The sequence below is a fragment of the Narcine bancroftii genome, chromosome 3 (assembly GCF_036971445.1).
Source record: "Narcine bancroftii isolate sNarBan1 chromosome 3, sNarBan1.hap1, whole genome shotgun sequence".
Lineage (NCBI taxonomy): Eukaryota > Metazoa > Chordata > Chondrichthyes > Torpediniformes > Narcinidae > Narcine > Narcine bancroftii.
In genome coordinates, this window is record NC_091471.1 from 231,988,034 (window position 1) to 232,014,340 (window position 26,307).

Consider the following 26,307-nt stretch of genomic DNA (forward strand, 5'->3'; position numbering starts at 1 on the left):
TTCTAAAACATAAAATATTTCCACTATTCTCATATCTAAAATTCCTTTAACCCCAATAGTCCCTCCCCTTTCTGAGTTGCCCTTTGTCCCTTGTCGGGCAACCACATCTCCCCTCTCCATTTGGATTTGCGAATCCGCTCGCAAGCGTCAACTGATTTTGCAGTGACTGTTATTCTTCCCCACCCAGCCACCCCCAGAAAAGATTTTAATCTTCATATATAACAAAGGTCACTCTCTTAATTCCCTCCTTACTTCCTTTTTTCCCTTTCTTTCAGTTCTTACTTATACTCTATTTTTTTTTATATTTCATCGGATGCAAGGATCGACAATGAGATAGAGAACAGACTCGCCAAGGCAAATGGCGCCTTTGGAAGACTACACAAAAGAGTCTGGAAAAACAACCAACTGAAAAACCTCACAAAGATTAGCGTATACAGAGCGTATATATATATATATATATATATATATATACATACATATATACCTACATACACACATACATATAGTTTGTTGTCATTTTTGTTCTTGTTACATCTCTTCATCTCTCTGTCTGTTTTGTAGTTGTTCTGCAAATTTTTATGCTGCTTCCGGATCTGAGAATAGTTTGTTTTGCTGCCCCGGGATAACTATTTTAAGTACCACTGGGTATTTTAACATAAATTTATAACCTTTTTTCCATAGGGTCATTTTTGCTGCATTGAACTCCTTTGTCTTCTTCAGGAGTTGAAAACTTATATCTGGATAGAAAAAATTTTTTGACCCTTGTATTCCAGTGGTTTTTTGTCTTCTCTTATTTTTTTCATTGCCTTCTCCACTATATTTTCTCTTGTTTTATATCTTAGGAATTTTACTAGAATGGATCTTGGTTTTTGTTGTGGTTGTGGTTTAGGGGCTAATGTTCTGTGTGGCCTTTCTATTTCCATTTCTTCCTGTAATTCTGGTCTTCCTAGGACTCTGGGGATCCAATCTTTTATAAATTCTCTCATATTCTTGCCTTCTTCTTCTTCCTTAAGGCCCACTATCTTTATATTGTTTCTTCTATTATAATTTTCCATTATATCTATCTTCTGAGCTAACAGCTCCTGTGTCTCTTTAACTTTTTTATCAGATTCTTCTAATTTCTTTTTTAAGTCATCTACTTCCATTTCTATGGCTGTTTCTCGTTCTTCCACCTTGTCTACTCTTTTTCCTATTTCTGTCATGATCATCTCTGATCTATTCATTTTTTCTAATGTTCTTTTTATTCTTCTTTTTATTTCACTGAATTCTTGTGACTGCCATTCTTTTACTGTTTCCATATATTCTTAAAAAAATATATATCCATGTACTTGCCCTTCCCTTCATCTTTCATTTCTCTGTGTTCTTCCTCCTCTTCTTCTGAGTCCACTCCAGGATCTGTGTCCTTTTCCTCTGTCTCTTCTGGTTTTCTTGTTGGGTTGTTTGTTTTATTTTGTTGGGTACTTTTGGTCTTCTTATTTTTATTAGAAGTGTCTTGGTGTTGGTCTTCTTCCTCTGGGTTGGTCATTTGTTGTTTCTTTGATTTCCTATTTTTATTCTCTTCCTTCTTGTTCCCGTTATTTTCTGTTTTCCTGTTGAGAGTCTTGCTGTCGTGTTATACTTGTCTGTTTCGGCTGTGGAGATTTACTCCTCAGCTGGTCCCCCCTCCCGTCGGTGTTGTTTTTGTCTTGTGCATCGCGCATGCGCGACTCATCGCGCATGCGCAGTTGCACACTTTTGTTTGGCTCCGTGAGCCATCTTTGTAGTCCTGAGTTCAGGGTTTCCACTGACCTCAGGGAATGGGCTTCTCTCTCCATGGCAGGCTTCCTCATACCGGTAAGGCCTTCACCTTCCTCTTCCGACGTCCTTCCTTCTTCTTTTCTTCCCATTGTTTTTGGTTTTTCTTTCTTTGCTGCCATTTTCTCCACACTTTCACTTTCAATTTGTTATGGTTTCTGTGTTGGTGACTTTGTTTTTTCTCTACCTTTGTTTTTAACTTTTCTGGAGAGGGCTGGTATTTTCTTACCGGTCACTACTCCTTTTTTTTTCCTGCTGAAGTTATTCTTTTTTTTTAAATATTTTATTTTTCACACCATAAATCACATTAGCCATGATATACACTTTTTCTTTTTCACACATATACAGTGACTTTTTCTTCCCCCCCCCTCCCTCCTCCCAAGCCACCCCCCCACCCCCCCCCCTCATCCATTTTAGGTATACAATCTAGGTTGCATTAAACCAGTCAATGTTGTCATTCAACAAAAATACACCAGAAATTCTACTGAGTCCATTCTTTTCTTTCCTTCTCCTTCCATCAACTTAGGTATGTTTGTCCCCGGTAGGTTTTCGCTATTGTATTTAATGTAAGGCTCCCATACTTGTTCGAATATTTCAATATTATTTCTTAAACTATATGTTATTTTTTCTAATGGAATACATTTATTCATTTCTATATACCATTGTTGTATTTTCAAATTATCTTCCAATTTCCAGGTTGACATAATACATTTTTTTGCTACGGCTAGGGCTATCTTAACAAATCTTTTTTGTGCATCCTCCAAATCAATTCCAAATTCTTTGTTTTTTATGTTACTTAGGAGGAAGATATCTGGATTCTTTGGTATATTGTTTTCTGTTATTTTATTTAATATCTGATTGAGATCATCCCAAAATTTTTCTACTCTCTCACATGTCCAGATCCGGTCACCTCTCCATCACGTGACTTCCCCCCCCCGAGATTGTTGTTCCATGCAGGTTTGCCGCAATGTCCTGGATGTGTGGCACAGGGTAATGATCTGGAGTGGTCGCCTCGTTAAGCTGGCGATAGTCGCCACATGGTCTCCAGCCCCCAGATGCTTTAGGCTCCATGTGCAGGAGTGAGGCCCATGGGCTGTCTGACCTCCGAATGGAAGCCCAACTCCTCAAGCTTGCGGAACTCTTCCTTGGCCAGTTGGAACTTCTCTGGGGGTTGTGGAGTGGTGGGCCTTGGTAAGGACGTGATGCCTGATGCCATGTCAGGGCATCCCCACCATGAACTGAGGGGAAAGGATTGCCAGAATTTGGCTGAAACCTTGGAGAGCTCATCGTTTGAGCTGTGGACGGAGTCCAGGTGCAGTGCTGGGAGCCTGGAGCCCCTCAGTGCGAAGGCTTGGAACGTCTCCATGTGCACAAGGCTCTTGCCCTTGAGGTCTATTAGGAGGGTGTGGGCCCACAGGAAGTCTTCTCTGAGGAGTGGCTGTTCCACTGCGGCCAGCATGAACACCCACGAGAAGTGGCTGCCCCTGAACTGCAGCTCAGCCCTACGCATGCCATGTTGTTGTTGTTGGCAGCCCTCAATGCAGGGCCCACTTGCCTGCACCTAGTATCCAAACCTGTTGGGGGCATCATGCTGACCACCGCTCCTGTATCCACCAAGAATCATCTACTGGAGAGGAGATCCCAAACATACAGGAGGCTCTCTTGATGGCTAGCCACCGTGGCCATCTGCTAGAACTTGCAGGGTGACCATCATCGGTGGATCTCGGACCCCCATCTTTGGTGGGAGAAGCACCATCTCTCCTTGGACTCCACTCCTTTCCAGGGCCTTCCTTGGTCTGGTTGTGAGACTTGGTGACGAGCCCCATGGGAGCCGAGCACTTCTGTTTCGGCTTCCACAGAATATCTGTCCGTGCTGTGATTTTCTGGGGGTCACTAAAATTCACATCAGCCAGGAATGGTTGGATGTCCTCAGGTATGATGCAAGGCTCGTGGTCTCCCAGGAGAGCCAGCACCTCATTCATGAGCACTGACGGGGATCTGTCTCCAAGCCCATCCAGGTGGAGCAGCTGTGCCCCTCTCTCTCTTGCCACAAGAGCCCGAAGGTCTCTGTTAATAGCTCTTTGAAGGCAGTGTAAGTGCCTTCCAATCATGGCCTGTGGATGAAGTTGGCCTCTCTGTCTGCAGTCTGCGGATCCAGGGCGCTGACCATGTGGTAGTACCGGGTGGTCTTGGATGTGATGCCCCAAATCTGGAACTGAGCCTCCGCCTGGTCGAACCATATGCCGGGTCAAACTGTCCAAAAGGTCAGGAGCTTCAGGCCGACTGCATTGACTGCTGCTTCATTCTCCATCGCTGGGTTTAGATGCCATCTAAACCCGTCGGGGTCATCAATTGTAGCCAAGCGCTACAAAGAAACACACACACTCACAGTGTGGGAGTTTAAGCCTGAGAATTATTGAGGCTGGAAAGGCTCCTTTTATACAGTTGGAGTTCCCACCATTTGTTTGATTTGCCGACATCAGCCACGTGAATAACAATAGCGGGCGGGAACATTCTTGCATGTGAATACCCTTTTTCCCCACCCTGTTATTAATCTGTTAGCTGGACAGCTTGGCCAGCGCCATTTTAGGGCTGCTGGTCTTGTCCTGCTGGTGCCGGTTTGCTGTGTTAAGGGACGTGTTACAGTGTGTTTATACTGCTGTTTACTACTGTGTGCACTGCACGATGTGCCAGCCCGATCTCCGCGGGGGAGGGCTGCCACACAGAGGTAACTTTCCTTCTTGAAATGAGTCATTCAATCCTAAAATTATTTGCGGAGCAAGTTCTTTAGAAAATAATTTATAAAACTCAACAGGAAACACCTCAGGACCTGGAGATTTGCCTGATTGTAAAGAAGATATTGCCTTTTGCAATTCCTCTTCTGATATTGGAGTCTCCAAACTTTCCTGGTTTTCACAAGAAAGAGTAGGTAAATTCAAATGGTCTAAAAAGTCCTTCAGCAAATTTTGTTCATTATTAAACAGAAAAATAAAGTTAAATATCAAAATCTCTAAAAAAGATCATTTATTTTAAATGGCCTTTTTCTGACTCAGTGCCCATCCTTGAGGGCTCCAAGGGAGCGACCGGTTCAGGGGGATTGACTGTGTCCATTCACAGAGTCAGTCCCCATACCCCGAAGTCTCTGTGTTCTATGACACTCCCCACTGTTCACTGTGTCAGTCCCCATACCCCGAGGTCTCTCTGTTCTACAACACCCCCCCCACCGTTCACTGTGTCAGTCCCCGTATCCCGAGGTCTCTCTGTTCTACAACACTCCTCACCATTTATCCTGTCGGTCCCTGTACCCCAAGGTCTCTCTGTTCTACACTAGTCTGTGTAGGTGCAGAGATTAATTATCTCACCCCACTCGGGTACCCTGTCCTTCAAGAATCTACATGGATTGTAAAAAGCTTAAGAAAGTAATTAGGAAAGCGAAAAGAAGGTGGCTATAGCAAACAGGGTGAAAGTACATCTGAAGGGCTTTTACAAATATGTAAATAGTAAAAGGAGAGAGAAAGATAAAATTGGTCCCTTAGAGAATCGGAGCGAATGTGTGTGGAACCGAATGAGATGGGGGAGATATTGACCGAGTTCTTCTCTTTGGTATTCACTAGGGAAAAGGATATGGAATCATGTAGGATAAGAAAGACAAAAGGGATGATTATGGAAAATGTAGGAATTAGTAAAGAGTGGGTGTTGGAAATTCTGAGGTATATAAAGGTGGATAAGTCTCCACGTCCCGGCGGGATTTTCCCCTGAACCTAGAGGGAAGTCAGGGAGGAAATCAAGTCACCAGAGAGAGGATTGATGTGTTGCAAACGTGGTTCCTCTGTTTAAAAAGAGCTTGAGGTGTAGATCCAGCAACGTCAGTGGTCGATAAACTAATGGAAAGTATTCTTAGAGATATCTAGAGAGGCAGGGATTGATCAGAGACACCCAACATGGGTTTGTGCAGGGAAGGTCATGTTTGCCAAACGTTGTTGAATTTTTTGAGGTGACTAGGAAGGTTGATGAGGGTAGAGCAGTTGATGTGATCTATATGGATTTAAGTAAGCCCTTCGATATGGTTTCACATGGAAGGTTGGTGAGGAAGGTTCAGGTGGAAGGTATTAATGTTGAGATGGGTTCAATAGTGGCTAGAAGATAGGCACCAGAGAGTCATGGTGGATAATTGTCTGTCAGGATGGAGGCTGGTGATTAGCGGTGTGCCTCAGGGATCGGTGCTGGGTCCCTTGTTGTACATTATTAACATTAATGATTTGGATAATGGGGGGGGGGGAAGGGGCAGTAAATTGGATGAATAAATATGTGGACGATACAAAAATAGAGGGAGTTGTGGATAGTGAGGAGGGTTTTCGGGTATTTCAGAAGGATCTGGACTGTTTGGAAAGGTGGCCTGAAAGGTGGCAGATGGAGTTTAATGTAGATAAGTGCTCCATTTTTGGGAAGAATAATCAAAACAGGACATGTGCAGTGAAGGGGAGGGCATTGAGGAATGCTGAGGAACAGAGAGATCTTGGAATAACGGTTCATTGATCTTTGAAGGTGGATTCCCATGTAGATAGGGTGGTGAAGAAGGCTTTTGGTATGCTGGCCTTTATAAATAAAAGCATAGAATATAGGAGATGGGAGGTGATGTTGAGACTGTTCAAGGCATTGGTGCCCAAATTTGGAATATTGTGTGCAGTTCTGGTCCCTAAATTATAGGATGGATATCAATAAGGCAGAGAGGGTGCAAAGCAGATTTACTAAAATGTTGCCTGGATTGCAGTATCTAGAATACGGAGAAAGATTGAGTTGACTGGGATTTTATACATTGGGGCGTAGAAGGTTGAGATTGTATTTGATAGAGGTGTTTAAAATTATGAGGGGAATAGAGAGAGTAGATGTGAATAGGCTCTTCCCCTTGAGGGTAGGGGAGATTGGAACGAGGGGTCATAAATTAAGGGTTAGGGGGCAAAAGTTTAGAAGTAACATGAGAGGGAGGGATGGAGGGAGTGTGGTGAAGGAGAGATCTGAAGGGTATTCACTCCTCCCTTCCCTCCTCTCTCCACAGATTACCTCAACCCAGATGCTGACAGTTTCCTTTCTGAAGGTGAGTTTGAAACCTGACCTCTCCTCATATCCCCCTCTTCCCTTCACCTCTCTCCCCTTCTCTCACCCTTCTCCCTCCATCTCTTCCTCTCTCCTTCCCTTCTCTCTCCCCCTCTCCCCTCTCATCCCTCCCTTTCCTCTTCTCTGTCTCTCTCTCCTCTTCCTTGGTGAAGGGTTGGAGGGAAAGGGTGAACACATCAGTCATTCCATTGTCACTCTAGATTATATGGAACCGATCCAAAAAGGAGATCTGGATGAGGATCTTCCGGATGGCCACCTTGCCTGTGGTGAGTGGCCTTTTTCTGACACAGGATCTGTCTTTGAGAGATAGAGCGAGAGACTGGTTTGTGGAGGGGGGAGGGGGAAGAGGGGATTGATGGGAGAGAGGGAAGAGAGGTGGGGAGAGAGGGGTAAGGGATGGGGAGGGGTGAGAGATGATAAGAGAGGGAAGATGTGGGGAGAGGAAAGAGAGGGGAGGTGGGGAGAGAGGGGTGAGAGATGGGGAGAGAAGGGGAGGGGTGAGAGAAATGGGGAGCGGGTTGGGGAGAGAAGGGGAGGGGTGGGGAGAGAGATGGGAAGAGAGGGGAGAGGGGTGAGAGATGGGGAGTGAGAGATGGGGAGAGGGGTGGAGAGAAAAGGAGAGACAGGGACAAAGAGAGGAAGGAGAGAAGGACAAGTGAGAGGAGAGGGAGGGGTGGAGAGTGGGGGAGAGGAAGGGGGGAGCAAAGGGGAGAAGTGATGGGGTGAGATGTAGGGTGGGAAAAGGAGTGAGATGTAGAGAGAGGAAGAGAGGGGAGGGGGTGAGATGCGGAGAAAAGGGTGATGGAAGTGGGGTGAATATTCTCTAATCTCCTTCCTGTCTCCAAACCCTCTCCCCAAATCTCCTTTCAGAACCGTTGGCAGCTGGTGAGGACATGGTCTCTGATATCGTCTATGCCCGTCCCAGGGTAAAGCAGCCGGAAATTGGAGGGACTGGGGAAGGTGGGTCGTGGAGGAGGGTGGTAGGGAACGAGAGGGGTGGGGAGAAATGGAGGGGCAGAGAGATAAGGGAAGGGGAGGGTGGGGGTTTGAGGAAGGGAGAAAGTTTGTAGGAAGGAAGTGAGGGTGAGGGGCTGGGAAGGACAGGGGAAAAGAAGGGGAGGGAGGAAGAGGGGAATGGAGGATGGGGAAGGGGAGGGGTGGAAAGGAGGGGGATGGAGGGAGATCACGGGAAAGGATTGCGTGGAGGGGCAGAGAGTGGAGTTCGCAAGAACTGTCTCAAACACCACTCTTACTATTCTAACTTCTCCCTCCCTCCTACCCCCTCTCTCCACCTCACTTCCCCTTCCTCTCCCACTCCCTCTGCAGACATGGAGGTGTATGAAATGATGGCAGCACAACAGAATAATCATCTTGACCAACCAAATGACAGTGATGAAGGTCAGGGTCCTGTCACTTTCCTGGAGTGGGACACAGAGTGAAACTCCATCTACCCTGAACCATCACTCACACCAAGGGAGGGACATAGAGTGAAGCACCCTCTCCCCCCCGTCGCGTCACACACTCCCGGGGTGGGACAGAGAGTGAAGCTCCGTCTCCCCTGTCCCATCACACACTCCCAGACACACAGAGTGAAGCCCCCTCTCACCCCGTCCCATCACACATTCCCGGGGTGGGACAGAGTGAAGCTCCCTCTCAACCTGTCCCATCACTCTCCCAGACATACAGAGTGAAGACCCCTATCCCCCTGTCCCATCACACACTCCTTGAGTGGGACACAGAGTGAAGCTCCCTCTCCCCCTTCCCGTCACAGACACCCGGGGTGGGACACAGAGTGAAGCTCCCTCTCCCGTCATACACTCCCGGTGTGGGACACAGAGTGAAGCTCACTCTCTCACCGTCCCATCACACACTCCTGGGGTGGGACATAGTGTGAAGCTCCATTTACTCCTGTCTCATCACACACTCCCAGACATACAGAGTGAAGCTCCCTCTCCCCGGTCCCGTCACACACTCCCGGGGAGAAACACAGAGTGAAGCCCCCTCTCCCCCTGTCCCGTCACACATTCCCGGGGTGAGACACAGTTGAAGCTCCATCTCCCCCATCCCGTCACACACTCCCATGGTGGGACACAGAGTGAAGTCCACTCTCCCCCTGTCCCGACACACATACCCGGGGTGGGACACAGAGTGAATCCCCCTCACCTCGTCCTGTCACACACTCCCTGGGTGGGACACAGAGTGAAGCCGCCTCTCCCCCGTCCTGACACACACTCCCAGGGTGGGACACAGAGTGAAGCTTCCTCTCCCGCTGTCCCGTCACACACTCCTGGGTGGGTCACAGTACGAAGGTCCGTCTCCCACCATCCAAACACATACTCTCAGACATACAGAGTGAAGCTCCCACTTCCCCGTCATGTCACACACTCTTGGGGTGAAACACAGAGTAAAGCCCCCTCTCCCCCTTCCCGTCACACACACCCGGGGTGGGACACAGTGTGAAGCTCCGTCTCCCCCTGTCCCAACACACTCCCAGACATACAGAGTGAAACTCCCACTCCCCTGTCACACACTCTCTGGGTGAAACACAGAGTAAAGCCCACTCTCTCCATCTCCCGTCACACACTCCCGGGGTGGGACTTAGAGAGAAGCTCTCTCTCCCCCATCCCGTCACACACTCCCAGGGTGGGACACAGAGTGAAGCTCCCTCTCCCCCCCGTCCAATCACACATTCACGGGGTGGAACTCAGAGTGATGCCCCCTCTCCCCCCATCTTGTTACACACGCCGGGGGTGGAACCAGAGTGAACCCCCTTCACCCCATTCTGTCACGCACTCCCGGGGTGGGACACAAAATGAAGCTCTCTTTCCCGTCACACAATCCCAGGGTGGAACACAGAGTGAAGCCCCCTCTCCCCGCGTCCTGTAACACACTCCCGGGGTTGGACATGGAGTGAAGCTCAATCTTCCCCTGTCCCATCACACACTCCCAGACACAAAGAGTGAAGCTCCCTCTCTCCCGTCCCGTTACATCTCCCGTGGTGGGACAGAGAATGAAGACCCATCTCCCTTTGTCACGTCACGCTGTCCCAGGGTGGGACACAGAGTGAAGCCCCCTCTCCCCCTGTCCCGTCACACTCTCCCGGGGTGGTTCATAGAGTGAAGCCCCCACATCTCGTCCTGTCACACACTCCCGGGGTGGGACAAAGAATGAAGGTCCCTCTCCCATCACACAATCCCGGAGTGGATCACAGAGTGAAGCTCCCTTTCCCGCCGTTCCATCACACAATCCTGGGGTGGGACACAGAGTGAAGCACCTGTCCCTCTGTTCCGTCACACACTCCCAAGGTGGGACACAGAGTGAAGCACCCTTTCCCCCCGATCTGTAACACACTCCCGGGGTTGGACATGGAGTGAAGCGCAATCTTCCCCTGTCACATCACACACTCCCAGACACACAGAGTGAAGCTCCCTCTCTCCCGTCCCGTAACATCTCCCGTGGTGGGACAGAGAATGAAGTCCCCTCTCCCCCTGTCCCGACTCACACTCCTGGGGTGGGACACAGAGTGAAGCACTCTCACCCCGTCCCATCACGCACTCCTGGGGTGGGACACAGAGTGAATCCACCTCCCCCGCCGTCCCGTCACACACTCGCGGGATGGGATAGAGTGAAGCGCCCTCTGCCCCCGTCCCGTCACACACTCGCGGGGTGAGACACAGAGAGAAGCTCCGTCTCCCCCTGTCCAATCACACACTCCCAGACACACAGAGTGAAGCTCCCTCTCCACCATCCCGTCACATACTCCTGGGGTGAAACACAGAGTGAAGCCCCCTCTCCCGACACACACTTCTGGTGTGGGACACAGAGTGAAGCTCCGCCTCCCCTGACCCATCACACACTCCCAGACACACACAGTAAAGCTCCCTCTCCCCCGTCCCGTGAAATACTTCCGGGGTGAAACACAGAGTGAAGACCCCTCACCCCGTCCTGTCACACACTCCTGGGGTGGGACACAGAGCGAAGCACTCTCACCCCGTCCCATCACGCACTCCTGGGGTGGGACATAGAGTGAATCCACCTCCCCTGCCGTCCCGTCACACACTCGCGGGGTGGGATAGAGTGAAGCGCCCTCTGCCCCCATCCCGTCACACACTCGCGGGGTGAGACACAGAGTGAAGCTCCGTCTCCCCCTGTCCAATCACACACTCCCAGACACACAGAGTGAAGCTACCTCTCCGCCATCCCGTCACATACTCCTGGGGTGAAACACAGAGTGAAGCCCCCTCTCCCAACACACACTTCAGGTGTGGGACACAGAGTGAAGCTCCACCTCCCCTGACCCATCACACACTCCCAGACACACACAGTAAAGCTCCCTCTCCCCCGTCCCGTGAAACACTTCCGGGGTGAAACACAGAGTGAAGACCCCTCACCCCGTCCTGTCACACACTCCCGGGTTGGGACACAGAGTGAAGCCCCCTCTCCCCCCGTCCCGTCACACATTCCCGGTGTGGGACACAGAGTAAAGCACCATCTCCCCCTGTCCCATCACATACTCCCATACACACAGAGTGAAGCCCTTTCTCCCCTTGTCCCGTCACGCTGTCCCAGGGTGGGACACAGAGTGAAGCCCCCTCTCCCCCCGTCCCGTCACACCCTCCCGAGGTGGTTCATAGAGTGAAGCCCCCACATCTCGTCCTGTCACAAACTCCCGGGGTGGGACACAGGGTGAAGCCCCCTCTCCCACCGTCCTGTCACACACTCACTGGGCGTGACACTGAGTAAAGCTCCCTCTCCCCCCCCCAACCCCCCTTGTCGTCAAACACCTCCGGGCAGGACACAGAGTGAAGCTCCATCTCCCCCTGTCGCAACACACACTCCCAGACACACAGAGTAAAGCCCCCTCTCTCCCTGTCCCATCACACACTCCTGGGGTGGAACACAGAGTGAAGCTCCGTCTCCCCCTGTCCCGTCACACACACCAGGGGTTGGACATGGAGTGAAGCTCAATCTTCCCCTGTCCCATCACACACTCCCAGACACACAGAGTGAAGCTCCGCCTCCCCTGACCCATCACACACTCCCAGACACACACAGTAAAGCTCCCTCTCCCCCGTCCCGTCACACACTCCCGGGGTTGACACAGAGTGAAGCACCCTCTCCCACTGTCCCATCACATACTCCCAGACACACAGAGTGAAGCCCCTTCTCCCCTTATCCCGTCACGCTGACCCAGGGTGGGACACAGAGTGAAGCCCCCTCTCCCCCCGTCCCGTCACACCCTCCCGAGGTGGTTCATAGAGTGAAGCCCCCACATCTCGTCCCGTCACACACTCCCGGGGTGGGACAAAGAATGAAGGTCCCTCTCCCATCACACAATCCCGGAGAGGATCACAGAGTGAAGCTCCCTTTCCCGCCGTTCCATCACACACTCCTGGGGTGGGACACAGAGTGAAGCACCTGTCCCTCTGTTCCGTCACACACTCCCAAGGTGGGACACAGAGTGAAGCACCCTCTCCCCCTGATCTGTAACACACTCCTGGGGTTGGACATGGAGTGAAGCTCAATCTTCCCCTGTCCCATCACACACTCCCAGACACACAGAGTGAAGCCCCTCCTCCCCTTGTCCCGTCACGCTGACCCAGGGTGGGACACAGAGTGAAGTCCCCTCTCCCCCTTTCCCGTCACATACTCCCGTGGTGTGACACTGTGTGAAGCCCACTTTCCGTCACACACTCCCAGTGTGGGACAGAGAGAAGCCCATTCCCCCACTGTCACGACGCACACTGCTGGGGTGGGACACAGAGTAAACCCCCGCACCCCGGCCTGTCACACACTCCCGGGTTGGGACACAGGGTGAAGCCCCCTCTCCCCCGTCCCATCATACACTCACTGGGCGTGACACAGAGTAAAGCTCCCTCTCCTCCCCCCCCACCCTGTGTTGTCAAACACTCCTGGGATGGGACACAGATTGATGCCCCCTCTCCCCCCGTCCTCTCACACACTCCAGTGGTGGGTCACAGAATGAAGCCCTCTCACCTTGTCCTGTCACACACTCCTGGGGTGGCACACAGGGTTAAGCCCCCTCTCCCACCATCCCGTCACACACTCCCGTGGTGGGACTCAGATTGATGCCCCCTCTCCCCAGTCACGTCACACACTCCCGGGGTTGACACAGAGTGAAGCACCCTCTCCCACTGTCCTGACACACACTCCTGGGGTGAGACGCAGAGTGAAGCTCCCTCTCCCCTTTCCTGTCACACGCTCCCTGAGTGGGAGACAGAGTGAAGTCCCCTCTCCCGTCACACATTCCTGGGGTGGACACTGAGTGAAGTCCCTCACCCCGTCATGTCACACTCTCCCGGGGAGTGACATAGAGTGAAGCTCCCTTTCCCCCTTCCCGTCACTCTCACAGACACACAGAGTGAAACCCCCTCCCCCTTTCCGTCACACACTCCCGGGGTGGACTCAGAGTAAAGTCCCTCACCCCGTCCTGTCACACTCTCCCGGGGAGTGACACAGAGTGAAGCTCCCTTTCCCCCTTCCCGTCACACACTCCCAGTTTGGGAGACAGAGTGAAGCTCCCTATTCTGTCACATATTCCCGGGGTGGTCCACAGAATGAAGCTCCCTCTCTCCCTGTCCCATCACACACTCACAGACACACAGAGTGAAACTCCCCCTCCCCCTTTCCGTCACACACTCCCAGGGTGGGACACAGAGAAGCTCTCTCGCTCCCGTCCCGTCACACACTCCCGGGTTGGGACTAAGAATGAAGGTCCCTCTCCTATCACACAATCCCGGAGTGGATCACAGAGTGAAGCTCCCTGTCCCGCCGTTCCGTCACACACTCCTGGGGTGGGACACAGAGTGAAGCACCTGTCCCTCTGTTCCGTCACACACTCCAAGGGTGGGACACAGGGTGAAGCCCCCTCTCCCACCGTCCTGTCACACACTCACTGGGCGTGACACTGAGTAAAGCTCCCTCTCCCCCCCCCAACCCCCCGTGTCGTCAAACACCTCCGGGCAGGACACAGAGTGAAGCTCCATCTCCCCCTGTCGCAACACACACTCCCAGACACACAGAGTAAAGCCCCCTCACTCCCTGTCCCATCACACACTCCTGGGGTGGAACACAGAGTGAAGCTCCGTCTCCCCCTGTCCCGTCACACACACCAGGGGTTGGACATGGAGTGAAGCTCAATCTTCCCCTGTCCCATCACACACTCCCAGACACACAGAGTGAAGCTCCGCCTCCCCTGACCCATCACACACTCCCAGACACACACAGTAAAGCTCCCTCTCCCCCGTCCCGTCACACACTCCCGGGGTTGACACAGAGTGAAGCACCCTCTCCCACTGTCCCATCACATACTCCCAGACACACAGAGTGAAGCCCCTTCTCCCCTTGTCCCGTCACGCTGACCCAGGGTGGGACACAGAGTGAAGTCCCCTCTCCCCCTGTCCTGTCACACACTCCCGGGGTGGGACACAGGGTGAAGCCCCCTCTCCCACCGTCCTGTCACACACTCACTGGGCGTGACACTGAGTAAAGCTCCCTCTCTCCCTCTCCCCCCCCAACCCCCCGTGTCGTCAAACACCTCCGGGCAGGCCACAGTGTGAAGCTCCATCTCCCCCTGTCGCAACACACACTCCCAGACACACAGAGTAAAGCCCCCTCTCTCCCTGTCCCATCACACACTCCCGGGGTGGGACAAAGAATGAAGGTCCCTCTCCCATCACACAATCCCGGAGAGGATCACAGAGTGAAGCTCCCTTTCCCGCCGTTCCATCACACACTCCTGGGGTGGGACACAGAGTGAAGCACCTGTCCCTCTGTTCCGTCACACACTCCAAGGGTGGGACACAGAGTGAAGCCCCCTCTCCCCCCGTCCTGTAACACATTCCCGGGGTTGGACATGGAGTGAAGCTCAATCTCCCCCTGTCCCATCACACACTCCCAGACACACAGAGTGAAGCTCCCTCTCCCCCATCCCGTCACATACTCCCGGGGTGAAACACAGAGTGAAGCCCCCATTCCCGACACACACTCCTGGTGTGGGACACAGAGTGAAGCTCCGCCTCCCCTGACCCTCACACACTCCCAGACACACAGTAAAGCTCCCTCTCCCCGTCCCTTCACGCACTCCAGGGGTGAAACACAGAGTGAAAATCCCTCTCCCCCTATCCCGACACATACTCCTGGGGTGGGTCACAGAGTGAAGCCACCTCCCCCCATGTCGTCAAACACTCCCGGGTGGGACACAGAGTGAAGCACCCTCTCCCACTGTCCTGACACACACTCTTTGGGTGGGACGCAGAGTGAAGCTCCCTCTCCCCCTTCCCGTCACACTCCCGGGGTGGGACACAGAATGAAGCTCCCTCCACCCGTCGCATTACACACTCCCCGTGTGGGACTGAGAGTGAAGCCCCCTCTTTCCCCGTCCTGTCACACAGTAACGGGGCGTGACACAGAGTAAAGCTCCCTCTCCCACCCCCTCCCCACCGTGTCGTCAAACACACCCGGGTGGGACACAGAGTGAAGCACCCTCTCCCACTGTCCTGACACACACTCCTGGGGTGGGATGCAGAGTGAAGCTCCCTCTCCCCCTTCCCGTCACACACTCCCTGAGTGGGAGACAGAGTGAAGCTCCCCATCCCGTCACACACTCGCGGGGTGGGACACAGAATGAAGCCCCCTCTACCCCCGTCCTGTCACACATTCCCGGTGTGGATCACAGAGTGAAGCTCCATCTCCCCTGACCCATCACACACTCCCAGACACACAGAGTGAAGCTCCCTCTCCCCGTCCCTTCACACACTCCAGGGGTGAAACAGAGTGAAACTCCCTCTCCCCCTATCCCGACACACACTCCTGGGATGGGACACAGAGTGAAGCCCGCTCACCCAATCCTGTCACATACTCCCGGTGTGGGACAATGAGTGAAGCTCCCTCTCCCCCTGTACCATCACATACTCCCAGACACACAGAGTGAAGCCCCTTCTCCCCTTGTTCCGTCACGCTGTCCCAGGGTGGGACTCAGAGTGAAGCCCCCTCTTTCCCCGTCCTGTCACATACTCATGGGGCGTGACATAGATGAAAGCTTCCTCTCCCACCCCCCACCCCCATGTCATCAAACACTCCCCGTTGCGACACAGAGTGAAGCTCCGTCTCCCCCTGTCGCAAAATACACTCCCAGACACACAGAGTAAAGCCCCCTCTCTCCCTGTCCCATCACACACTCCCGGGGTGGAACACAGAGTGAAGCCCCATCTCCCCCCATCTCGTCACACACTCCTGGGGTGGGACACAGATTGAAGCCCCCTCTCCCTCCGTCCTGTCACACACTCCAGGGGTGGGTCACAGAATGAAGCCCCATCACCTTGTCCTGTCACACACTCCCGGGGTGGCACACAGGGTGAGGCCCCCTCTCCCCCCTCCCGTCACACACTCCCGGGGTGGGAGACAGAGTGATGTTCCTCCACCCGTCGCATTACACATTCCCGGTGTGGGACTCAGAGTGAAGCCCCCTCTTTCCCCGTCCTGTCACATACTCACGGGGCGTGACACAGATTAAAGCTCCCTCTCCCACCCCCCACCCCCGTGTCGTCAAACACTCCCGGTTGCGACACAGAGTGAAGCTCCCTCTCCCCCTGACCCATCACACACTCCCAGGCACACAGAGTGAAGCTCCCTCTCCTCTGTCCCGACACACACTCCTGTGGTGGGACACAGAGTGAAGCCCCCTCTCCCCTCGTCCCGTCACACACTCCCAGGGTGGTTCACAGAGTGAAGCCCCCTCATTTCGTCCTGTCACACACTCCCGGGGTGGGACACAGGGTGAAGACCCATCTCCTCCCATCCCGTCACACACTCCCAGACACACAGAATGAAGCCCCTTCTCCCCCAGTCCCGACGCACACTCCTGGGGTGGGACACAGAGTGAAGCCCCTTCACCCCGTCCTGTCACACACTCCCGGTATGGGACACTGAGTGAAGCTCCCTCTCCCTCTGTACCATCACATACTCCCAGACACACAGAGTGAAGACCCTTCTCCCCTTGCTCCGTCACGCTGTCCCAGGGTGGGACACAGAGTGAAGCCCCCTCTCCCCCTGTCTCGTCACACACTCCTGGGGTGGGACACAGATTGAAGCCCTCTCTCCCTCCGACCTGTCACACACTCCTGGGGTGGGACACAGTGTGAAGCCCTCTCACCCCATCCTCTCACACACTTCCGGGTTGGGACAGAGTGAAGCCCCCTCTCCCCTTTTCCCATCACATAGTCCCAGAAACACAGAGTGAAGCCCCTTCTTCCCTTGTCCCGTCAAGCAGTCCCAGGGTGGGATACAGAGTGAAACCCTCTCTCCGCCTGTCTCGTCACACACTCCTGTGGTGGGACACAGAGTGAAGCCCCCTGTCCCCCCGTCACGTCACACACTCCCGGGGTGGAACACAGAATGAAGCCCCCTCTCCCCCCGTCCCATCATACACTCCCGGGTGGGACATGGTGTGAAGCTCCGTCTCCCCGTCCCATCACAAACTCCCAGACACACAGAGTGAAGCACCCTCTCTCCCGTCCCATTTCATCTCCCGTGGTGGGACACAGAGTGAAGCCCCGCCTCCACCTGCCCTGTCACACACTCCCGGATGGGGGCCAGAGTGTAGCTTCGTCTCCCCCTGTCCTATCAAACACTCTCAGACACACAGTGAAGCACCTTCTCACCTGTCCCGTTATATCTCCCGTGGTGGGACACAGAGTGAAGTCCCCTCTCCCACTGTCCCGACACACATTCCTGGAGTGGGACACGGAGTGAAGTCCCCTCTCCCCCTGTCCCAACACACACACTGCTGGGGTGGGACACAGAGTGAAGGCCCCTCACCCCGTCCTGTCACACACTTCCGGGTTGGGACACAGTGAAGCTCCCTCTCCCCCTTCCCGTCACACACTCCCTGAGTGGGAAACAGAGTGAAGCTCCCCATCCCGTCACACACTCCCAGGGTGAAACACAGAGTGAAGCCCCCTCACACCGTCCTGTCACACACTCCCGGGTTGGGACACAGAGTGAAGCCCCTTCTCCCCTTGTCACGTCACGGTCCCAGGGTGGGACACATAGTTAAGCCCCCTCTCCCCCTGTCCCGTCACATGCTCCCGGGGTGGGACACTGAGTGAAGCCCCCTTTCCCCCCTTCTGTCGCACACTCCCAGGGTGGGACAGAGTGAAGCCCCCTCACCCCGTCCTGTCACACACTCCCGGGTTGGGACACAGGGTGAAGCCCCCTCTCCCCCGTCCCGTCACACACTCACAGGGTGTGACACAGAGTGAAGCTCCCTCTCCAATGTGATGCATCCTCCTCTCTGTGTCCTTTTCCAGACTATGAGAAAATGGATTCTTCTGATTATTGCAACCTGTCAGAGCGCCAAACATCAGACAAGGTTTGGAGAAAAAGGCTCAGAAATGGGGGAGGAGATAGGTGTAGAAGGGCCATTGGGGCACATCCTGTAACGACAAACAGGGACAGAGAGTTTTGTATTGTGGAACAGAGCGACCTCGGGGTACGGGGACCGACACGGTGAACGGTGGGGAGTGTTGTCGAACAGAGACCTCGGGGTACGGGGACTGACACGATGAACGATGGGGAGTGTTGCCGAACAGAGAGACCTCGGGGTACGGGGACCGACACAATGAACGGTGGGGAGTGTCGTCGAACAGAGAGACCTCGGGGTAACGGGACCGACACGGTGAACGGTGGGGAGTGTTGTAGAACAGAGACCTTGGGGTATGGGGACCGACACGGTGAACGGTGGGGTGTGTTGTAGAACTGAGAGACCTAGGGTTACGGGGACCAACACGGTGAACCTTTAAGGTGATTGGGTGTAAGTACAAGGGGAAATGAAATGAAATCATGAAACTAGAGAACGACAGCATAGAAACAGGCTCTTCAGCCTTTATATAATCTGTGGCAGACAATATTCTGCTTCATCCCAATGACCTGCTCCCTGCTCATAGCCCTCCATACCCCTCCCATCCATTTACCTGTCCAAATTATTCTTCAATATTAAAATTGACCCTGGATTCCCTCATTTCACACCCCCCCCCTCCACCTCTCTCTCTGTGTGAAGTACCCCCTTAAACTTTTGCTCTTTCACCCTTGACCCGTGTCCTCTGGTTGGAATCTCACCCACCCTCAGTGAGAAAAGCCGACCTACATTTACTCTCTGTCCCCCTTATCATTTTAAACACCTCGATCAAATCTCCCCTCATTCTTCTATGTTCCAGTTTAACCTTTTTAACCTGTTTAACCTTTCCCTGTAACTCATTTCCTGAAGTCTGGGCAACATCCTAGTAAATCTTCTCTTCATCTTTCTATCTTATTGTGATTTTTTTCTGTAGTTCGGTGACCAAAACTGCACACAATGCTCCAAATTTGCCCTCACCAATGTCTTGTACAACTTTACCATAAAATCCCAACTCCTGTACTCAATACTTTGATTTATGAAGGACAATGTGCCAAAAGGGAAGTTGAAGGGGAGGGAGGAGGGGGTGCAGAAGGAGGTTGGGAGATGGAGAGGATGTGAGGATATTGAGTGAGGGAGGGGAGTGATGTAGGCCGGTTTGGGGAGATGGGGAAAGGATGGAGGGTGGGAGGAAGGATAGAAGAGGCATTGGGGAAAAATGGATGGATGGAGATAAGGCAGAAGGGGAGAGAGGAGAGGGGAAGAGAATAAGAGGGGTAGAGAGGGTCAGGGAGGTGGGGAGGGGTAGAAAGAGGGTGGTGGGAGAGCGAATGATGTCTTCAGCCTCTCATATCACGCTGACCATCTCTTCACAGACATTGTCCTGAAATCCAACCACATGGAAACTCAGGATGCATCAAAGCACCAAACGACCCATCACAAATACAACTCACCACGACACCCTTTCTTGTCATGCTGAACCTGTCCTCACTCCACCCCCTTCCCTGTCTCTGTAAACCCCTCGTCGACTCCACCCCCTTCCCTGTCTCTGTAACCCGTCCAGTCCCCTGCACCCCTCCCTGTCTCTCTCTGGTGCCCTACACCCCTCCCTGTCTCTGTAACCCCACTCATCCCCTACACCCCTCCCTGTCTTTGTAACCCCCTCTGGTCCCCTCCAACCCTCCCCGTCTCTTACCCCCTCCGGTCCCCTACACCCCTCCCCAGCTCTGTAACCCCTTCTGGTCCCCTACACCCCTCCCCGTCTCTGTAACCCCTCTGAAGATTGTCAACAATAAATATTGTATAAAGTGAAACCAAAGATGCCAACTAATGATGTGTATAAATATGGAGACGGGGTTCCATGGGGGTGGGGATGGAGGATTTGAATAATTCGATTTTGAAAAATTGATCAATATACACGGTGAACGGTGGGTGGGGAGTGTTGTAGAACAGAGAGATCTCAGGGTATGGGGAGCGACAAGGTGAACGGTGGGGAGTGTTATAGAATAGAGATCTCGGGGTACGGGGACTGACACAGTGAACGGTGGGGAGTGTTGTAGAATAAATAAGATCTTGGGGTATGGGGACAGAATGATGAGGAGGAACTTGATGCTGTTCAACATGATAATGGTCTCGGCAACTAGGAAACCTTCCCCAAGTACAGAGAGCAGAGATTATGGTCGTTTCCCGGTGGGAGAGGTGAGGGGGTTCTTCCCCAACACCAAAGGGTTTGATGATGGTGAATGCAGAGGAATGGGAATGAGAGACCCTCACTTTGTGCTGCAGGAATGAAGCTGACAAGAGATGGCAAATGAGCTTGCGCAGTGAGACCTTGCCATGGTGCACAGATCGGTGCAGTAACCACGAGGAAACCCTGAACAGGGCACGCAGTGCGGCATCCGACACAGCTCCGTCTCTGCAAATCACATCCGGTTCCTGACACCCTCCCTGTCTCCGTAACCCCCTCCGGTCCCCTACACCCCTCCCTGTCTCTGTAACCCCCTCCGGTCCCCGACACCCCTCCCTGACTCCGAAACCCCCTCTGGTCCCCTACACCCCTCCCTGTCACTATAACCCCCTCTGGTCCCCACACCCCTCCCTGTCTCTGTAACCCCCTCCGGTCCCCTACACCCAACCTCATATGTCGCTGAGAGCAACAATTAAAATCACCCATGGTCAATTAATTCAGTTTTATTTTTTTTTGTTTTGTTTTTTCATACAAAATAAGAGATGGAGGAGAGAAGGGTGAAAGAGGAGGAGAGAGAGGAGCAAGAGGAGAGAGTGAGGGGGAGTGGGGAGAGAGATGGGGACAGGGAGGGGGAGTAAAACGTGGGAGAGAGTGTAAGAGTGAGAGGAGGGAGAACAGAGTGGGGGAATGTGAGAGGGGACAGAGATGGTGAGAGCAGATGATGGAGGAAGGTTGGTGGTAAAGTGTGGGGTAGAAGAGGAGGGTGGAAAGCAAGGAAGGTGATGGAGGAAGATGAAGGGTGGAGCGAATGAGATTGGGGAGAGGCTGGATGGAAGGAGTTGGGTGGAGGAAGAAGGTGGAGAGTGGAGGATGGATGAGGAGAAAGGATGGTGAGGCAGGAAGTAGGGAGCGTGAAAGGAAGGAAGAGGGAGGAGAGAGGTGGTCAGACAGGGAGGGTGTTGGGAGAGGGGGCAAGAGGGAGGGGGTGGGTGGGGAGAGGATGCCCCTCAAGAGGGGCTGCTGGGAGCGGGTGGGTGGGGAGAGGATGCCCCTCAGGAGGGGCTGCTGGGAGCGGGTCAACTCAGGGACGAGCTCCAATCCAGTGTGGGCCTCCTGCCATTCAGCTCAGAATATCCCTCAATGGGAGGCAGCTGCTGGGAACGGGATCAGTTCGCCTGTGGATGGAACAGCGGCTGCTGGTGGGTCTGCACAGGAACTGTGGGGAGAGAGAAAGAATGTCAGTCTCAGGGTGAAGCTACCTTTCCTCCTGTCCCGTCACACACTCCCGGGGTGGGACACAGAGTGAGGCTTCCTCTCCCCAGTCCCGTCACACACTCCCGGGGTTGGACACAGAGTGAAGTTCAGTCTCCCCCCCCCCCCCACACACCCCCCCCCCCCGTCCCATCACACACTCCCGGGGGGTGGGACACAGAGTGAAGCTCCCTCTCCCCGGTCCCATCACACACTTCCGGGGTTGGACAGAGTGAAGCTCCCTCCCACTCCCGTCACACTTCCGGGGTGGAACACAAAGTGAAGCTCCCTCTCCCCTGTCCGTCTCCATCTCAAGTCCTCAACTAGGCTTCCTTACCTTGATGGTGACCGATGTAGGTATAGTGAGTTGGGGCGTTGGCCGACATGGCCGCCACTCCACTGTGTGGGGCAGCCTGTGGGGTAGGAGGCCCGTGGGTCTGAGGGGCAGGGAGCAGCATCACCTGGGTGTGATGGGAGGCCCCAGGATGGTGATGGGGCCCTGCCATACCAGACTGTACGTGGGTCTGCCAGAGAGAGTGGAGAGGGAGAGAGAGTTTAACGTTATCCTCATTTAATGCTGCGTGTCAAGGATGCATACACACACCCTTGAATGTACTCGCACGTGCAGATGCGCAATCCAGCGTGCAGACACAGAGTGTTGGTCACACACACAAAATGTTGGTCTGTCTCTCTCTCACACACACACACAAAACCACACACACACACACAGAGTGGTCCCCACCTGTGACACATGGGCCATGTTACTATACGGGTGCTGCAACTGTTGATGGGGATGCAGTGCGTAGACGGCCTGCTGGGGAAAGCTGGTCTGGGGGGACTGTGGGTTAGGGGCAGGGGTGATGGAGGGAGGGGTGGGGGTCAGAGCAGCGTGGTACAGGTTCTGCTGAGCCTGTGGGTTGTTCATGTGGGTCGCTTGTCCTCCCTGGTGCTGTGCGAACAGAGAGGGAGAGAAAGACACACAGTCAGTATCCATGCCAAAACAGATCCAGGCCAATTGGCCCATCCACTTCCTGCTACCCCATGGATCTGACAGCTCCTCCACTCCATTACCCCAGGGATCCGTCAGTCCAAATGCACCCCATTACTCCAGGGCAGGTGGGAGGGGGGAAAGAAAGTGTGGTTGAGAGAGGGTAGGAGGAGGGAAGGAGAGAGGTGAGGAGGAGAGAAAGGGGGAGAGAGGAGTGGGTAATGAGAGGGGGAGAGAATGGGTAGCAAGAGAATGGGCAGAGGGGTGAGAAAAGGGACAGAGAGGAGTGGGAGGGATAGGTGGGGAAGAGAGAACAGAGAGAAAGGACGGGGTGAGGTGGGGAAGAGAGAAGGAGGGAGAGAGGAGGGGGACAGAGAGGAGGGGGAGACAGAGGAGGGGGAGAGCGAACAGAGAGGGGAAGGGGTATGGGTGAGAGGGGGAAGAGGGAAAAGAGAGGAGTGGGGATGTGGGGTGAGAGGGATGAGAGGGGAGACAGAGGGGGAGGGGATAAGGGGTGAGAGCAGAAGGGGGGATGTGGAGGGGAGAGGGGAGAAAGGGGGGAATGTGAGGTGAGAGAATGGGAGGGGTAGAGGAGGGGGGGAATGTGGGGTGAGGGGAGGAGAGAGGAGGAGGGGAGATGTGGGGTGAGGGGGAAGTGGGATGTGGGGGTGAGGGGGAGAGAGGAGGGGGGATGTGGGGTGAGAGAGGAGTGGGGGATGTGGGGTGGGCAGTGGAGTTACCTGCACGGGGCTGGGAGCTGCATGCTGCCCTTGTTGCTGGCTGCCAGTGGGGGTGGTGGCAGGTTGGGGGTGGCCGGTGTGATGATGGATGGGAGCAGTGTGAGGATAGGCTTGGGGCACTCCTGCTGACACTGCAGAGGGAAAGAGAGAGGGTGAGCACTGAGAACCCGAGGATGCAGCCCACCCATCCTTATCCAACCCCCCCCACGACCTCCCCTCTCCCTCCTCTCCTCTCATCCCTTCCACTCACCCCTCCCTTTCTCCACTCCCTCTCATCCTCCCCTTTTCCCACCCCCACCCTCTGCACCCATGTCCTCCCCTCCCTTCGTCCGCCCCAAACTCCCCCGTCCTCCCAATCCCTCCTCCTCCACCTCTCACTCTCCCTCCCCCACACTCCCCTCTCTTTCATTCCCCCCTCTCCCACTCCCTCCTCTCCCACCCATCCCTTGCCCAACCTAAGCTGGGTGTGGGTTGACTCACCATACATGGCCTGTGGAGGTGCCTGCTCTGTGGAGGGGTACTGTGGGCCGGCGCTGGACACGATGGACTGAGGGTGGGCTGCAGACCCCATCATTCGAGGGTTACTCTGGATCATGGAGGCATAGACCGGCTGTGGAGAGAGCGAAGGAGTGAGAGTGGTGGAAGACAGATGGGCGAGGGAGGTAGGGCAGAGATGGGAGGGAGAGAGAGAGAGGGGGGGAAGAGCAGCAAGCGAGGGGGGGGTAATAAAGAGGGTGGGAGCGAGCGGGGATAGTAGCGAAGGAAGGGAAGGCTATTTGGAGAGAGACAAAAGGAAGGGATGGGGAAAGCAGGAAAGTGGAGTGAAGGAGATAGAAATGGGGAGTGAGAGCAGAGAGGGGAAAAGGGGAAAGGGGTAGAGATAGAACAGGGGAGGAGGGTGAGGGTGGAAGGGGGTTAGAGGAGGGGAAAGGGGGGTGAGGAAGGAGAGTGGGTAGGGAAAAGGGTAAGAGGAGGTGAGGGAAGGGAAGAAGAGAGGGGAGAGGTGAAAAGTGGAAGAACGAGGGGAAAGGTGGGAGAATGGGGTAAGAAGGGAAGGGGAGGAGGGTGTAAGAGGGGGAGAGGGGAGAGAAGGAAGTGAGGGAGAGGGGTTGAGGGTAGCGAGAGGGAATGAGATGGGAAGGGGAGGTGGGAGAATAGGAGAGGGGAAGAAAAGGAGGCAGGGAAAGGGGGGTGAGAGCAGGAAAGCGGGAGAGGAGAGGGGTTAAGGATAGGGGAGATAGTAGAAGGAGGGAGAGGAGAGGGAAACGGGGTAAGGGGGTGAAGACTACCCACCTGTGAGTGGTACTGTGCCATGGCCTGCATCACAGCTGGCTGCCCAGTGAACTGCTGGGGTCCGTAGGGCAGATAGGGGGGAGAGTAGGGTCCGGCCACCAGCGGGGGTCCGGCTGCCGACGCTGCTTGAAGGAGGGGTGGTGCGGAGGGGGGATGATGTTGCTCTGTGCGTGCTGCCGTCACCGAACCTGCAGGAGTGAACCAAGGAGGGAAGGATTAAAGGAAGCAAGAAGGGGTCCTAACCCATTTTCCTCCCCCAATCCATCCCACTCCCTGACCCCATCTGAGCCGTCCAACTCCCGAATCACCCCCTCACCCCTTCCCAAAAGTTCCAAACCCTTCACTGACTGCGTCAGCACCAACCCCTCACAGAGCCACACACATTTGTGATCCCTTCACGTTTCCACCTCCCTCCAGAATACACCCACCCCCTCCCACACGAATCCCTCCCCTCCTACTGCAGTCAACCCAATTCAATGGCATGTTTTTTTTAATTTTTTTATTTTTCACACTATAAACCATATAGATCAAGATACATACATTTTCCTTCTTAAATATATAGTGTCGTTTTCTCCCCCCCCTTCCCTCCTCCCCTCCCTACCTCCCCTCCCATTTATTTAAAGTTCAGAAAATAAGATACATTAAACCCGTCAAACAATGTTGTCGCTCAATAAAAATAAACAAGAAATTCCACTGAGTCAGTTCTTTTCATTCTCTTCTCCTTCTGTCATTTTAGGTGGTAGATGTCCACGGTAGGTTTTCTCTATTATGTTTCATGTATGGCTCCCATATTTGTTCAAATATTGTAATGTTATTTCTTAAATTATATGTTATTTTTTTCTAATGGAATATATTTATTCATTTCTATATACCATTGTTGTATTCTTAAGTTATCTTCTAATTTCCAGGCTGACATAATACATTTTTTTGCTACAGCTAGGGCTATCATAACAAATCTTTTTTGTGCTCCATCCAAATCGAGTCCAAATTCTTTGTATTTTATGTTACTTAGGAGGAAGATCTCTGGGTTTTTTGGTATATTGCTTTTTGTGATTTTATTTAATATCTGGTTTAGATCTTCCCAAAATTTTTTCACTTTCTCACATGTCCAGATTGCATGAATTGTTGTTCCCATTTCCTTTTTACAGCGAAATCATCTGTCAGATACTGTTGGGTCCCATTTATTTAACTTTTGAGGTGTAATGTGCAGCCAGTGTATCCAGTTATATTGTATCATACGTAACCTCGTATTTATTGTATTTCTCATAGTTCCTGAGCATAACTTCTCCCATGTTTCATTCTTTATCTTTATGTTTAGATCTTGTTCCCATTTTCGTTTAGTTTTACCATTTGTTTCCTCATTCTCCTTTTCTTGTAGTTTAATATACATGTTTGTTATAAATTTTTTGATTATCATTGTGTCTGTAATCACATATTCAAAATTACTTCCCTCTGGTAACCTCAGACTGCTTCCCAATTTGTCCTTCAAGTAGGATCTCAGTTGGTAATATGCCAACACTGTATC

The 26,307-nt window shown here is 53.3% G+C and overlaps 2 protein-coding genes across 20 annotated transcripts in view; one reads left to right on the top strand and one right to left on the bottom strand.

Moving 5' to 3' along the window:
• The window catches only part of LOC138758260 (uncharacterized), a 59,070-nt gene extending 38,060 nt beyond the window's left edge, over positions 1 to 21,010 (top strand). For 7 of the 13 annotated variants that reach the window (XM_069926931.1, XM_069926930.1, XM_069926938.1 and 4 more), the window contains 6 exons: positions 6,851 to 6,889; positions 7,110 to 7,175; positions 7,780 to 7,869; positions 8,236 to 8,307; positions 18,240 to 18,301; positions 19,699 to 21,010. In XM_069926931.1, the coding sequence (XP_069783032.1) occupies positions 6,851 to 6,889; positions 7,110 to 7,175; positions 7,780 to 7,869; positions 8,236 to 8,307; positions 18,240 to 18,301; positions 19,699 to 19,710 (341 nt within the window). In that variant the 3' untranslated portion in view covers positions 19,711 to 21,010. Of the gene's footprint in view, positions 1 to 6,850; positions 6,890 to 7,109; positions 7,176 to 7,779; positions 7,870 to 8,235; positions 8,308 to 18,239; positions 18,302 to 19,698 lie in introns of those variants that run through there. The other 6 variants (XM_069926932.1, XR_011354230.1, XR_011354229.1 and 3 more) reach the window with 6 other exon arrangements.
• The window catches only part of atxn2l (ataxin 2-like), a 38,776-nt gene continuing 33,466 nt past the window's right edge, over positions 20,998 to 26,307 (bottom strand). For 6 of the 7 annotated variants that reach the window (XM_069926919.1, XM_069926918.1, XM_069926917.1 and 3 more), the window contains 6 exons: positions 24,783 to 24,970; positions 23,970 to 24,099; positions 23,490 to 23,620; positions 22,504 to 22,710; positions 22,099 to 22,285; positions 20,998 to 21,726 (listed from right to left, as the gene is read on the bottom strand). In XM_069926919.1, coding sequence (XP_069783020.1) covers positions 21,677 to 21,726; positions 22,099 to 22,285; positions 22,504 to 22,710; positions 23,490 to 23,620; positions 23,970 to 24,099; positions 24,783 to 24,970 — 893 coding nt within the window. In that variant the 3' untranslated portion in view covers positions 20,998 to 21,676. The remainder of the gene's footprint in view (positions 21,727 to 22,098; positions 22,286 to 22,503; positions 22,711 to 23,489; positions 23,621 to 23,969; positions 24,100 to 24,782; positions 24,971 to 26,307) is intronic. The other variant, XM_069926921.1, reaches the window with a different exon arrangement.